At 38.5% G+C, this 15,487-nt stretch overlaps 1 protein-coding gene across 1 annotated transcript; it reads left to right on the top strand.

The window, feature by feature from the left end:
* Positions 1-2,639: 2,639 nt before the first annotated feature.
* uba2 (ubiquitin-like modifier activating enzyme 2) lies at positions 2,640-14,635 on the top strand. Its single transcript, XM_053631557.1, has 17 exons — positions 2,640-2,968; positions 4,412-4,495; positions 4,614-4,684; positions 5,382-5,446; positions 5,536-5,636; positions 5,728-5,849; positions 6,970-7,037; positions 7,247-7,368; positions 7,679-7,778; positions 9,531-9,682; positions 9,858-9,951; positions 10,164-10,276; positions 12,008-12,163; positions 12,654-12,750; positions 13,475-13,580; positions 13,664-13,803; positions 13,935-14,635. The coding sequence occupies exons 1-17, from the start codon at positions 2,825-2,827 to the stop codon at positions 14,132-14,134; spliced, it is 1,935 nt and encodes a 644-aa protein (XP_053487532.1). The 5' UTR covers positions 2,640-2,824; the 3' UTR covers positions 14,135-14,635.
* Positions 14,636-15,487: the final 852 nt, after the last annotated feature.

Consider the following 15,487-nt stretch of genomic DNA (forward strand, 5'->3'; position numbering starts at 1 on the left):
CAATCCCATTTTTCATCGTTTCATTCCTTACTCAGCTTTGTAGGTGTAAAGTTCAGGATTGTACATCATTTACTTTATGTGCTTAATATTCAAGTAGATTCGTTATATTTATAAGTTAATGTGCTGCAGTCGTTTACTTTAAGGATGATGACGGTCATTTTTACTATGAGGCTTCTCTGTGTGACTGGTTGAGACTGAAATGAAGAATTAGATGGAAAAGGAAATATGTGCTCAAGAGCTTATGTACAAGTCAGATAATCTGATAACCCGTTAATCTTATGACTGTTGGGAGGGATCGTCTTTGAAAAATTTCCACTAAATTTACACACAGCTACGGTTTACTGCATTGAGGGTTAAATGAGTAAATAATGCAGAGTCAGTGGTAATCTTTTTAATGCTTGGGTTTTTACAAACTGAATTCAGTTTCTAAACTCTAAAGGGTTTCACAAACTTTCAAGCACCACTGTATGCTCAAAACTATGACTATTTCCATAGGACATTTCATATACAACGTACTTTACATGACTAAAATCAAAATAAAAGAACATAAGGCATAACTTAGATAATTAAATAATTAAAAATAAGTGTAAAGACTAAACAGAAAGACAAAAACAATGTTTTAAATTTGGACTTAAAGATCTTTAAAAAAAATCTGCAGCATTTCGAAGATCTTTTTAGGCTTTTAAGACCTTTTTAGGCTTGGATTGTCTTTTGTTGTGTTTGTCATCAGAAACACTCTGGACTCTAAGCTTACACATTTTGCCATTCTTGCCATTTGTTTTTACAAGTTCTTTGTTTATTAGTTTAGTATTCAGGTTTATAAAAGTTATTTGACAGCATCTCAGCACACACTAATGCTCTATAAAAATGGCCCTAAAGCTGAATGTTGAACTATAAAATCATGAAATAATCATAAAATGTTTAGTAATAATCAAAACGCCAAGCCAGCTAGATTAAAAACACAACCTCATCAAAACCTCATGTGTGTGTACTACTGTCAGAAATAAAGTTACAAAACTACACTTTTCCTTTGTTCATCTTTTACCTGAAAACATAAATATGGTTTCAATATAGTGTATCTTAAGGACCACAGCACATATACCTTCTTGAGTAAAAGATACACAATAAGGCCGAAACGAGATCTCCGTGATGGTATCACATCATAAACCAGAAAGAGTACAGTTTGGTACTTTATTTCTGTGAGTTTAGTCATATTAATCTTAGAAAACCTTTACTCCTACTGTCATCTGCCTCTGTGGTATTTTTTCATCATCTAATCACATTTCATCTGCTTTAATGTATTTTTTTAAAAATCACACAAATTAAATGCATGAATATGCATGCATACGTGAGTTGCATATTTTGTCAAATGTTTTAATCCCCCTGTACAGTATTTTAAAGCTCAACATCAAAACCATTATTGCAAAATGTGTTGAAATAATTAAGCAATTCATTGATGGTTCCTTTTTTATTAGTATCATTTATTTTTTTGCAGTGATGTCACTGTTATATATTATGTTCTGTGCTGCCTTCTGCATCAGCGCTTGCTTGTAGAAGAGATTTTATCTCAGTGCGACTCTAGCCTAGTTACAGTAAATAAACTTTTAATTTTTTTTTTTTTTTTACAAAATTATGAAGATAAATTAAATAAATTTGGTTAATTATAATGATTTAAAATAAATACATTATTTGAATAAATTGACTTTTACAGAATTTGGAAGATGGATTTATCCAGTGACTTACAGAAGTGCTTTGAAGTCACAATACACAATATTAATATAATGTTAGTACATATAAAGGAATTGATAATGAAATATCTGATTGAGAAATTAAATAACATTAATTACATTATTTAATTTTTACTTAAACGAATTAATTAATTTAACACTTCATTGTTACCAGCAGATGGCGATAGAGAAAGCATTTAGTTAAAACTATATGTAGTTTTTGGTTTATATGTTTGTTTGTTTGTTTGTTTGTTTGAGCGCCCTCTGGTGGTAAGCAGAGGCAGCAGCAACCGTCTGTCTAGGTTGTCAGGGTGTATCCGATATCACAGCAAATTTACTACATAGTGCACGATTTCAGGGGTCCCCCGATTTGTAATCTCGCCCAAAATGTTAGTGTGGAATGTCTATTTTACTCAATAAATCACACGTCGTTATAATGTACTTTAGGGAGTACATTCTACAGCTAAGTGCACTTGAAGAAGACATGCGACCTTTATAGTGAATAGGGCGTGTTTCTGGTTCGGGATATAGCCATAGTAGACTGGTAATGGTGAGACATGAAACGTGATGGACTTTATATAAGGGAATTTTAGTGTAGCTAACTAAAAGTCACTCGGTCAATGAGTGATTAAAAAATAAAACAAAACCGACATTGAACAAAAGCGATTATTTGTGTTTACAACGAATTAATGTTCTGTATTAGTGTGCTACATACACGGTATAGCTAGTTCGCTAATCTAGTGACTGGCAAGTGTGGCGCCATTTTGAAACACGAATTGTAGCTAGGATACAGGAGAGAGACCTGGGGGGGGGGGTAAACACTGCAATTTGATTGGCTTATGCAAATGAAATATTTTTACGCATATAGAGATAGCGAGTAGTCGAATTTTCAAGCATGAGATCTTAATATATATAAAAAAACAAAAAAACAGTCCAATTAGAGGTATACTCGTCACTGTGACCTACAAGCCAATCATCACATAAGGGGCGGGATTAACGGAATACGGGTAGGACATAGCAGTTCCGTCGACTTCTAACCGGCCGCCGAATCAGAACGCCTGAGTTCACGCGCCAAAACTAAGTAAGCTAAATAAACCATGGAGGTAAAACTAGATGGACCGCTCCGTAAAGAGCTCGCCGACTCGGTCTCCTCCTGCCGGTTGCTGGTTGTTGGAGCGGGCGGCATCGGCTGCGAGCTGCTGAAAAACCTCGTCCTCACCGGCTTTAAAAATATCGAAGTGGTAAGGAAGGAAAAGCGCGTCGGCGGCTTTCTTTGTGAGGCCTAAAACGTGGGCGGGATCTCAAATCACCCCGTAGTCAATAATGTAGGGCACTACGTCACTCGCATGAGCTGTTCTTTCCGTGCCCTAGATAGTGTACATAAGTAGGAAGGGAGGAGTTCATTTGGGATTCAACCTAACTTAGTTCGAGTTAGCTTCAATTTTTTTCCTCCTAGCATCACCAAGGAGCTCAATATTAACATAAGTCATAGTTATTTTCAATTAGCTTTTTATTAACTATTGGGTTTACATTAAATCCTAATCATTCTAAAAATATATACATATTCATGTTCAGTAAATTGAATGGGCTTCACTAACGTTAAGCTAGCAAGCTAGCACCTCTAGTTAAACTCTTAGATCTAATTGCATCCAGTTATTATAAACTATTTTTAACAATAAAAGTATAATTACCTTATTTTTTACACTGAGCAGTAACCTAATTTACTCCTGAAGCTAAATGTGGGACGTGTGTGTGCTGGTCATACGGAGCAGCTAAGCTAAAACTCAATAAGCTAAGGTTAACCGGCTAGTTGCATTATGTTGAATATAATATATAAAGAAGTGCTGTTTTATTTTAATTAGCATATTTCAATAAATTCAACCTCTAATAGTAAAAAGCTTTAAAAATACAGTAGGTACTCTGCAAAAGAGTATAATGGTATTTCTGTTTATCTATCTATATAGAGCTACATTTATATTACACAAAATTAATCAACACTGTTGATTGTGAATGCTAACTCTTACTGTCTGCACTTGTCCAATTGGACAGATAGAATTTTACAAAATTGTAAAGCCATGAAAGTTAAGTCACAAATAAGACTTCAAACTTCAGGATTCTGAAGCTTGTAACCAGAAAAGTGCACAAAACATATCAGATGTCAACCTCAGATGCTCTTCTCACGTTATGTAAGGGATAATACATAACAGACTGAGCGTTATGTTGGCAACGATTACACAGTTAAATTTATAAATGAACCAAAAGTCTTATGGTTTATAATTAGAGTTAATGCCGTGGAATGTCCGAGAGACTTGTTAGATCCTTTGCTTTGTTAGAAGGACACTGGAGACTATTTCCATGAATGTTAAATAATAAGCATCACCATATCAACAATTATGTTTTTCTTTGTTAAACAACGTGATTTTTTTTTTTTTTAAAAAGTGTCTATTAGTCTTTGTTAATGTGGAGTGTTCACTGTACCAGTCCCTCTATGTGAGCTGTTAATATAGAAACGATATCGTATTCGAATGAATGCTTTAATATAAACCCGTTATTCGTGTTACAGCCAGAACTGCTGTCCGAGCCGTAAACAAAAATAACGCATGGATTCTGACCAATCAGATGCCAGAACTGTTGAAATGATCTTAAAGTCAGATTAAAGTGTTTAATCTGTTGTTTCGATGCAGATCGACCTGGACACGATTGACGTGAGCAATCTGAACAGACAGTTCCTCTTCCAGAAGAAGCATGTCGGGAAGTCCAAAGCACAGGTATCTCTCTCTCTCTCTCTCTCTCTCTCTCTCTCTTTCTCTGTGTTTGTTTGTCTGTCTGTTTTTATCTCCACCTTTGTTTCATGTGCGCTTATGCTTTTATTAATTTCTCTTCCAGGTTGCTAAAGAAAGTGTGCTGCGCTTCTGTCCTTCCGCTAACATCACGGCGTATCACGACAGCATTATGAAGTGAGTCGGTGAAGTGATTGCAGCTTCTCGTTCAATCTCTCCTGCATCGTCAGTGTCGATCGTTAAGTTTTGCAGTTTACATTATCAGGTCACGTTGTTTTTTTTGTTGTTGTTGTTTTTTTCGCTCCATGAAAGGTCATGAGCATGAAATGAATGATCAAGGTGGATAACATAAGAGTGAAAGTCATTTTGATTCACTTCTATGCCACAGTAAAAATATTTAATAACACACAATATTAATAATGATTAGCAAGAGCTAAATCAAAATACTTGTTGTAAATGTAAACGCTCTTGCAAATGATTTACAAATAAACCAGCTTGATAAATGAGGCTGAATGTTTGTTCAAAACTTGAGTGCACAGCATTTCTGCAGCTCTACATAGTCAACCAAAAAACAAAACCCGGCATGTTTGATTCACTTCCTACAGTAGAGTCTAAAACAAAATTTTTTTTTTGGAAAAAATACGGTTTAATCAAAACATGGATTAAATGTGCGTCCATCTGTTGAAGCATTGTTTACGAAATCTGCTGAAGTCGTGTTCGGGATGCACAGAAATATCAAGTGTGAAAATTGTCAATAACCGGTGCGAACAAAAAAAGTTAAGGTGTTTTATAAAGGTTTTGTAAATTTTTATAAAGGTTGTTTTGAGAGACATGAGAGTCTTGTGTGTGACATGAGTTTCTCTGTTCATCCTAGTCCAGACTACAACGCCGAATTCTTCAGGAAGTTTCAGCTGGTCATGAACGCTCTGGATAACCGAGGTATGCAAATTTTCTCGTTTTCAACGCGGTGTGTGTGAATGCTTCTTGTTTTGTCGTTAGCCAAAACTCGATTTGTTTGTCTTCTCCAGCGGCCCGGAATCACGTGAACAGGATGTGTCTGGCAGCGGATATTCCCTTGATCGAAAGTGGGACGGCGGGATATCTCGGTCAGGTCACCGTCATCAAGAAGGTGAGATGATGGTTGGACAAGGTTTTCACATCTGCATGAACAGCTAGGCATGGTATATTTTTCACTCTGCTTTCTTTTTTCTCGCCTGCAGGGGGTGACAGAGTGCTACGAGTGTCAGCCCAAACCCACGCAGAAGACTTTCCCTGGCTGCACCATCCGTAACACTCCCTCCGAACCCATCCACTGCATCGTTTGGGCCAAGTACCTCTTCAAGTATGCCTTCTGCTCACAACACTTCATATAGATTGTTTCAGCATTGCAGCATAGTATGTCTTCAGTTTAGAGAAATAATGCTCAAACCTTTTATTGGCAGGGACGCCTTGTGTTTATTTGTGAACATATTAGGCCTGAGTTGACTTTGGTGCCTGGACCCCTAAGTATAATAACTTGGTCACTCTGGGTATCAAAATAATAACAAAATAAAAGAAAATCATGGAATAAGTATGACTAGTGCTAGGCAAAACAACTATAAATGATGTCACATTACAGTTCTGAATATCATGGGTGTCACAATAGCTTTTACATATCTTTACATATTTTTTAAAGCTAATCCGATTTTATGGCCGCTATAAACAGCTGATTTGTTAGTTTTGAGTCTTTAGAATTGTAAACATCTTTGCACTCGCTTTTTTTTTAAACGCCTCAGTTTTGCTGGCAGTTTATTAGCAAACCAAAAAATCACGACGTGTATTGCAGAAACACCATCAGATACTGTAATGTGATTTATTTTATTATTTTTTTTATATTGGCCCCCGTAGGAAGTATCTCATTCACCCAACATGTCAATAGAAGCAGGTTTGTAATACAGATGGATATTTCTGTGATGCATGATATGGATAGAAATGTTAGGTGTAGCATCACACGTATAAAATAGACATTGTTTTTTATTTTACATGTCCAGTAATAAACAATAAACTAAAGACGCCTCCTTTTTTACCGTACGGCTCTCGTATTCAGACCTTACAGGATTTCGCAGCGTTTTTTTGTGATTGTTGCGGCCAGAAATGCTTGAATTTGCTGCAGCTTTTAAAAAAGTTGCGGTGTACCTTGCAGAGTATTTAAAATTTTTTTTTTTTTTTTTTTTTTTGTGCGCCGATTGTTTTGCACGGTCTTTGGCAGTGTTTTTAATTATTTTTGGTAAATGAGACCTTTTAGCTGTACTCATGTTTGAAGTTCGTGAATTGAAGAGGGCTTTGGCTGAATGGACGTTGTGATGACATCACATGACGCGTCTCGGCCCAAATCCTGGAGGGACTGCATATTGTGATGTCGTGCAGCTCTAGTTTGATTGTAGTTATGGCAAGAGTGATGAGTTGTGCTGATGTTTTATCAGTCAGCTGTTCGGGGAGGAGGACGCGGATCAGGAAGTGTCCCCCGACACGGCCGACCCCGAGGCTGCATGTAAGTGACTCCTCCATGTCTTTCTCGATTACAAACCATCTGCTTATTTTTCTTTTCTCTTTAACGTAAACACACGCTCTGCTTTATTCGCTTTCATTGTTTATACGATATAGAAATAGAAGATTTAGTAACCCTAGCAAAATAACGTTTCATATTAAACGGTGGCCAGATTAACTTATTTTGTCTGAGGTGTGTGTGTTGTGCATTAGGGAATCCTGAAGAAACGGCAGCACGAGCCCAAGCTTCAGATCAGGACGGAGATATCAAACGCGTTTCTACTAAAGACTGGGCTCGCTCTACAGGCTACGACCCCGTCAAGCTCTTCAACAAGGTCCGAAGAACTGTAGAAAGTGCTGGAAAAGGGGTTGAATCAGAGTCATTTATTTTTAAAGGGAAGCTGTACAAATCCTGAGCATTAACATTTTCACCAGGACTAATTCCTTAAGTGGGTGTGACTTTGAATTGCATGCTAGAAATGTTTCCTGTTTCATTATTTTCACATACTTTGTCAACAAGTATTTATTCACATCGCCCAGTTTAAATGGTTTTGTTTGTATCGGAATTGCATATCTCTGACAGCTGTTCGGAGAGTAGGATTTGATTCACAACAGGTCAGCTGACTCTTTTGGACTTTTCCTCAGCTCTTCAAAGATGATATCATGTACCTGCTGACCATGGATAAGCTGTGGAAGAAGAGGAAAGCGCCCGTGCCGCTGGATTGGTCCGAAGTGCAGCAGCTAGGTGAGGAGTCTTGTATTAGACAATTACACTATATAATTAAAGCCCTGTATGATTGAATTAATCTTCCCTAGTCCACTAATCATAGTTGTAGTTAAAATTCACTTATGAAGCTCCACTCTTCTGGGAAGGCTTTCCAATAGATTTTGGAGTGCGAGTGAGGATTTGTGTTCATTCACACATTCTACAAGAGCATTAGTGAGGTTGAGGTCAGGTGCTGGTGTTGTGTGAGGAGGCTCCAATTCATCCTGATGGTGTTCAGTGGGGTTGAGGTCAGGGCTCTGTGCAGGACACTCGAGTTCTTCCACCTTCTTCCAACCTTAACGCACCATGTCTTAATGAAGATCGCTTTGTGCACAGGGGCATCGTCATGCTGAAACAGGTTTGATATCCAGTGAAGAGAAATTATAATGCTACAGCAAACAAAGATATTCTGTACAATTGTGTGCTTCCAACTTTTGTGGAACTTTTTTTTTTTGTTTATTTGTTTTTTTTTGTGGAAGAGCCACATATGGGTGTGATGTGCCGCTTTTTACCCGCAGGAACTTTCCCCAGGAACTAGGGACATTTGGAGGTACTCTGTGTGTTTCCACCATAGGAACCAGGGTCTACATTAACTTCCGCGTAAAATATTTATCCCTCGCAAAGTCCCTTCTCGTGAGGTGGTACTTTTTCAAAAGCCAGGAACTTTGGGGGTGGGACTTGGGCGTTGAACATGCTGATTGGTTGAGTGCACACAGCCTTTTATTTTCACCCACCATTTTTAAAAGTCTGTTGCGGTGCGTACAGTAACAGTTGTTTATTGCGATTCGAATCAACACAATGGAGTTTCTTAAAAAATATGACCTATGGACCGACAACAAGGTTCGGGCTTTATTAAGTATTTATGCCGAGGACGAAATACGAAAAAAACGGCGACCCGCAATGAAAAAGTATACTTAAAAATATCAAGTGGGTTAAATGAGCTGGGCGTTGTTCACGCAGGAGAACAGTACAGAGAGAAGCTCGTGCGTGCGTGCGTTCGTCTCCGTCATCTCAACAATAGTTGATAAAATCCATTTGCTTACTTTACGTCTAGCATTACGAGCATTCTGAATTCGCTTTACTACCACTGCTAGTGTCTTCCGGTGTTTTCTCAATTACCTCTTTAGCAAAGCAATACATCACAATCAACAGCACAGCTTGAATCTCCTCCATGTTGTTGCAGTGTCGTTAACAGATTTCAGAAAATAGACTGTCTGTTTTTAAAACACGAACCTTTATCCAAAGATTTTTGGATTACTGACCAGTAAACGAACTTGGACTGCAGCATTGAGAGCGCTGAATCCTAACCACTAGACCACCAGTTTAGTTGCAGCAAACACTCTTGTTACTGTTTAAATGTTTGTGTTCCAATCAGAGCCTGCTACCTGTTTTTATGAGCCAAACAACATTTTACATTAACATATTATATCATTAAAATCAGCTGGCTTTGTGTCAATAATCAGTTTGATTGTAGCATACTTTAAGGCGTCATGTCCTCGCCATGGGCTTCTTGTGCGCAGTCATATGTCACCGGTCTAAATGCAGACAACAAAGGTCTGGAGGGATCAAATGGTCCCATGAAAAAAGTTCCTGGGATTAATTGTTCCGGGTAATTTCGGTGGGAAAGTGGCTATGGTCAGATGTCCACATACTTCTTGTCATATAGTATATTTTAGACTCCTATAGACTTTGACTGCCTGTTTAGTGTGAGTAATGTGTGTGTGTGAGCAGTGAACAGTCAGGACGAGGTGTGTGGCACGGGGCTGAAGGATCAGCAGGTGCTGAATGTGTCCGGTTACTCTCAGCTCTTCCAGCACAGCGTCGACACACTCCGCTCACAGCTGGCCGAGAAAGGGGAAGGAGCCGAGCTGGTTTGGGACAAGGTCAGTGCACTGATGGAACATTTATGTTCACTCAGTCTCTTTTTCTCAACCACACACTAACTCTGACTGGACAGGTTGAGCAAACACACACAAACACACACACTGTTATTTTGATTTAATACTGTTTCACATTGGGAACGCTGATCACGTTAAAAACAACACTCTCGGTTGCCAGGATGATCCTCCAGCCATGGACTTTGTGACGGCGGCCGCTAACCTGCGCATGCACATCTTCAGCATGAACATGAAGAGTCGCTTTGACGTCAAATGTGAGTGTGTGCGTGCGCGCGCACGTGTGCCGGAGCGTGTGCTTTCTTTCCCTCTTATCATATTTGTTTACGGTGAATCAATATTTGCTTTTGATGGTTCAGATTTCACAATAGCAGCATTTTTCAGGTGGCTTCAGTGTTGTGTCCTACATGATGTAGCTGACCGTTATGTGTTTGTGTATTTGGGGGGGGGGTGTTGCTTCCTCCTCTAGCTATGGCCGGGAACATCATCCCAGCCATCGCCACCACTAACGCGGTCATCGCGGGCCTCATCGTGCTGGAGGCCCTCAAGATTCTTAACACAGACTTCCAACAGTGTCGCACGGTGAGAAACGTGATTTCTTTTTTGTTTGTTTGTTTGTTTATTTTCAGGCCTTGTTTTTTTTCTCTCTCTCTCCCCCACTCTTAGGAGTGCCTTTAACACTTTCCCGCAGTACGTTGTCATTCCATTCCAATCAACTTATCAGACTTTTTCAATCAGTTTAAACAATTGAATTATTTTGGCACCACAAGTACATTTATAAGATTAGTCAGGACACTGTTGGGTTTCTGTGTGTAGAGTATCGTGCCTCTGTATTTAGCTGCTGGTGAGAAGGGCAGTGGGGAAAGGGGAGGGGTGTGAGCTCCCTGCTAGGTAAACAATTCCCACCCCTTCACTACAATCTTGGTACAGAGATAAAATGGACAGCACAACTAAAGCTATTTTGATGGTAATGCTGTTGGACAATACGATATAATATGGATGATGTTATAAATTGGTGCGGTACTTTTTTTTTTTTTTTTTTTTTTTTTCCTCCTCCCTGAAATAGTTGTTATTTTTACAAATTACAAAGCAGCTATTAATGGTTAGAAGTTACAATTTTATGCAGAATTAGTTTCTTTTTCTGTGTTGAATAAGTTTTATTTACCATCTAAAAAAAAATTGTTGTTAATAATGGTCTCATTTTTTCAATTAAAAAAAATATTTTTATGCAACTGATCTGTTTTTTTGTTGTTGTTGTTGTTGTTTGTTTTGTCTTTTTGGGGTTTTTTTTCTGGTAGCTTATTAGAAAATCTGAATCACCCATCATGATTAAAACTGAAACCATCCATCAGTTGCACCAGTTCAGACCTAATCAATGAAGCAACCACAACAATGTTTTTCTTTAGATTGAACAATGAAAGAATTAATGATGCCCAGAAAGTAAAAATCTACTCCAGTCTGGAGTATGAAGTAGTGTTGTGCCGATAGACAATGATATCAGGGATCGGTGATAGTCAGAGATATCACCAACAGCTGAAGCCTTTGACGATGTGTCAACGTGATACTTGGCTCATTTTCCCATTAATGTATTTGTGGCAGCGGGGGCGTGGTGAAGCGTCAGCTGTGAACGGAGGCGGGTGGAACTGACTGGAAACACTTGACTATTCTCACCTGTGTGGTGTAATTACTGGAAGTGATTTGTTTGTGTCTCACTGTGCGTTCAAGGGAGAGACAGCTGACCAGCACTGAGCCGTGTGTGTACGTTCAGTCGAACCGCTGAAAAGTGATGGTAAAAGAATAAAGCTCCTTTTGAGTTTAAAACCTGCCTCCAGCTTCCTCATTCCCTCCCGAACTTGGGAAATATTACTTGGGAACTTATGACGCCTTTGGCTTCTGGGTTAAAACCAAAATATTACCAAATAGGCGATGTGACATTTTTCTTTACCACAAACTCCAAAAACTTTGCTTGCAAAATGACACACGACGTGTCATTTCTGGTGATAATATAAATAAGTAAATAATTACATGATTACTACTTTTATTTAAATATATAATTCAATAAATGAGTAGATAATTCAGCAAATACGTTTTCAAATAATAACTATTGCCCTGCCCTCGCGCGCGGTATTATCGTGTATCGGCTGATGGTTGGACGATCTGACTACGGAGAAGATCGCCCAACACAACGGAATATTGGCACTTGAGTACCAAGTACTTAATTTTTTGGATTTTGTTTTTATGCCTGATAACATCTCTGGGAACCTAATTGTTAGTAATGTGTTCTCTCTCGCGCTCTCTCTCTCTCTCTCTCAGATCTTCCTGAACAAGCAGCCGAACCCCAGGAAAAAGCTGTTGGTACCGTGTGCGCTGGATCGTCCTAATCCAAATTGTTACGTGTGTGCCAGCAAACCTGAAGCTACGGTTAAACTAAACGTGCACAAAGTCATTGTGCAGACCCTACAGGATAAGGTGAGGCATCAGGGGAAACTGCAGTCTGTTTGAAATTGATAAAGTATCAACATCATTAAAGGTGCAATAGCCGATTTTCTTGTACAAATAACCTGCAAAATAGGCAAACATGGATTTACAAAATGGTTTAAGCCTTGACGTCAGGACGAAAGTACTGTGTGGCTGAGAAAACTCATGTGTTCCAGTCTTACCTAATGCACCTTAAAAGGACTTTTTTTTTTTTTTTCTCCTCACATTAGCAGCATTTTTTTTTCACTGATTGATATGCTTTACATTTTACACTCTGTTTTTGATGATATCATTTATCCTGAGCAGGTTTGCAATCAAGAACAGCTATTGTTTACCCAGGAAACATATAAATTAAACTATTGTAACATGGCTAAACTTGGGGTTACAGGTCTTTCAAATAAAGCCATTATATTTCAATTAATGTCTTATTACCTTTAAGCTACTGATAGATGAAAAACGTTTGTTTGTGTTTATTGGTCAGATCCTGAAGGAGAAGTTCGGCATGGTGGCGCCGGACGTGCAGATAGAGGACGGCAAGGGGACTATCCTCATTTCCTCAGAGGAAGGAGAGACTGAAGGTGAGCCTGCAGTTCATGAGCAAACCTGAATCTCTGATTCTAGTGTTTTATTATTTTTTTGTTCTAATGTTATCGTTTCTGTAGTAACCGCTCATTCAGAGGGAATTATATAACAAGCACTGGACAAATAACGCTTTAAAAAGTGTGTAATCATTGATATGGTGATGTTTTCTGTATAGAGACATTTAATTTTTAACATTTCTGGAAGGAGTCTCCAGTGTTGGCGCTTTGTAACTGTCAGAGGTAAAGCTGTAGCTTTTCTGACATTTCAGGACAGAGGAGTTTACACTTTGCTGTTTCTCAGTAACATGACAAACTGCATGTTTTGTTTGTTTGTTTTTGCTATTGATTTATTGACTTTGAGAGAAAAAGGCTGTGTTTTTTTGTTGTTTTTTTTTTTTTTTTTTAAACAGAAGGGGGGAAAAAGAAGGCTGAGAAGAACAGCTGTTTATAGTTGCTATAAAAAGTGATAACAGGAACTAAGTTCAACATTATATTACAACATTAAATGTAACTATAAATAGATAAGTACTATGATCTGTTCTTCTTTAATGAAGAAAGCACTGTATTCAATGGGAAATTGCTGCGGTATGAAAGGAATAAAGCGGTTCAGGACGTGATGTTATCGAAACGTTGGGGTGGTAACAGTAACTGCAATTCATTACACCACCCTGTTGCATGAAACCATTCTTATCAACTTTTTTTTTTCCTCCTCTGTTTGTAGCAAACAATGGCAAGCTTTTATCCGACTTCGGGATTCGGAACGGCAGCCGTCTTCAAGCTGACGATTTCCTCCAGGATTACACACTTCTGGTCAATGTTGTGCACTGGTAAGAGTGTGTGTGCAAGAGATTATGTCGAACCTGAGACATACAGTACTAATTATCTCTGTGTGTGTGTGTGTGTGTGTTAGCGAGGAAATGCCGAAGGATGTTGAATTTGAGGTTGTGGGTGATGCCCCTGAGAAAGCTCCAGCCACAAGTGCTCCAGAGCAAGAGAAGAGCATCACCAATGGCAACAAAGACTCCGCCCAGCCCTCTACCTCAACAAAAGGTAAAGTTACAGCTTTAAACCCCATGTGGTAACATGGCAAAAGAAGTGACTATGTGAGTTAGCCGTTCTGTGCATTTTTAAAATGAACCCGTTGTTTTCAATAACACATTTCTTTTTTCTCTTGTACTCAGCTGTGGCTGAAGAGGATGACGTTCTCATCGTAGACTCTGATGAAGAACCTTCCTCCAGCACCATGGACGTTTCCACGGAGACCAGCACCCTGAAGCGGAAGCTCCAGGATGCCGATACGAGCGAAGCAGCACCCAAACGCAAACGCCTCGACCAGCAGCCAGCCGAAAACGACGACGATGACATCATCGCTCTAGACTAGCGTGTCCTCTCGTCTTCCCTCCATACAGAGGGACTTCTTCTATTTGTATTTTTCATACTGTTTCCATTAACGACCTTGTGTAAATATACGTGTACAAAAACCCGCTGAGCGCTTCATCAGTGTCTCTTTCTTCTATTTCTTTATATTTTTCCAAACAGAACAAACAGACTCTCTGTGTTTTGTTTAATGAGGACTATTCTCAGATTGCTGAAATGCTTGCTGAAATTGTCTTTCAGAGTAAGCGTTATGGTTATTAATAGGGTTGTGTTTCCTGTTTGGAGGAGTAGAAGGCTGAAGGAAACGCGTAATGTATTTTGGTGTGTTTTATCATCAATGTTGAAGACGTTCCATATTTATTATTTTGTATGAACTTGCATAAACCAACAAAGGCAGGTGCTCATTTCACAGTATTTTCTTTGTTCAGTAAGCTTCTTTCTCCAATATAAAATGTTGTATCCATGTTTTTTAATGAAATTTGATGGCAGTTATTTATTCTCCCTACGAGTTGTCTTGTGTTTTGTTCCACTCAAACAAGATTCTCACGCTCCGGTATTAAAGACTTTATTTTACTCTGATTTAATCAGATTTATGGCAGTCTAATCAGTTCCAGTTTATGCACCAGGCCCAGTATCCAGCTTTTATGGAAGGAGTAAAACACTGGGATGTGCTGTTACAAGAAAATAATCAACAGTGGGGTGGTGTGATGAGGCGGAGTCACTGTCGGCATCCCTTAATTGATTATTTTTGCTATAACGTCCCCAAGAGGGAAAAAACACATTTGCCTCCAATTACACTTTTTAAAGATGTTATATCCATTTTATAGCTACGTTCAATGTTGTGGGTTTTATAGTTACATTTCCATGTCTATGAAACAAGTTAGTTCCTGTTCTCACTTGCGTAATTCGAGCTATAAACATTATTTCCTTGCCAGAATTTCTTTTTTATTCTGTCTTCAAATTAATAAGAAACAGTTTTTTATTTTACGGAGAAACCGGGATGCATAAAATCCTCTGTCCTGAAGACTTTACTGTGTTGAAAAACATGCTGACTTAAAACGCTGACATTGGACACTCCTTAGGGTGTTTTTTTAATATGAAGATGGATCAGTAGATCCTTGGAGTCTAAGCACTTTAAATCAAATTATTTTGTCAATACTTAATTTTTGCACGTTATATCAATAGTTTTAAAACATATCCTTTACATCTGTATTTCATACATCAGGGAGTTCGTCATGTATTGTTCATTATTTTAATCTCTGGAGAAGACCTACCTGGTTCAGTTTTAATCAGAGAGCTGTTGAAGAAAAACAATTTTGTGCACCCGAATGAATTTTCTCCACTCTTCAAACTGAAA

Source organism: Ictalurus furcatus, chromosome 8, assembly GCF_023375685.1.
Source record: "Ictalurus furcatus strain D&B chromosome 8, Billie_1.0, whole genome shotgun sequence".
NCBI classification, from domain to species: Eukaryota; Metazoa; Chordata; class Actinopteri; order Siluriformes; family Ictaluridae; genus Ictalurus; species Ictalurus furcatus.

Coding starts and splice junctions, on each gene's coding strand:
- uba2 (XM_053631557.1), top strand. CDS start 2,825: ATGGAGGTAAAACTAGATGGACCGCTCCGTAAAGAGCTCGCCGACTCG. Junction 5,447..5,535: donor GAACGCTCTGGATAACCGAG/GTATGCAAATTT, acceptor TGTCTTCTCCAG/CGGCCCGGAATCACGTGAAC. Junction 5,850..6,969: donor TGGGCCAAGTACCTCTTCAA/GTATGCCTTCTG, acceptor ATGTTTTATCAG/TCAGCTGTTCGGGGAGGAGG.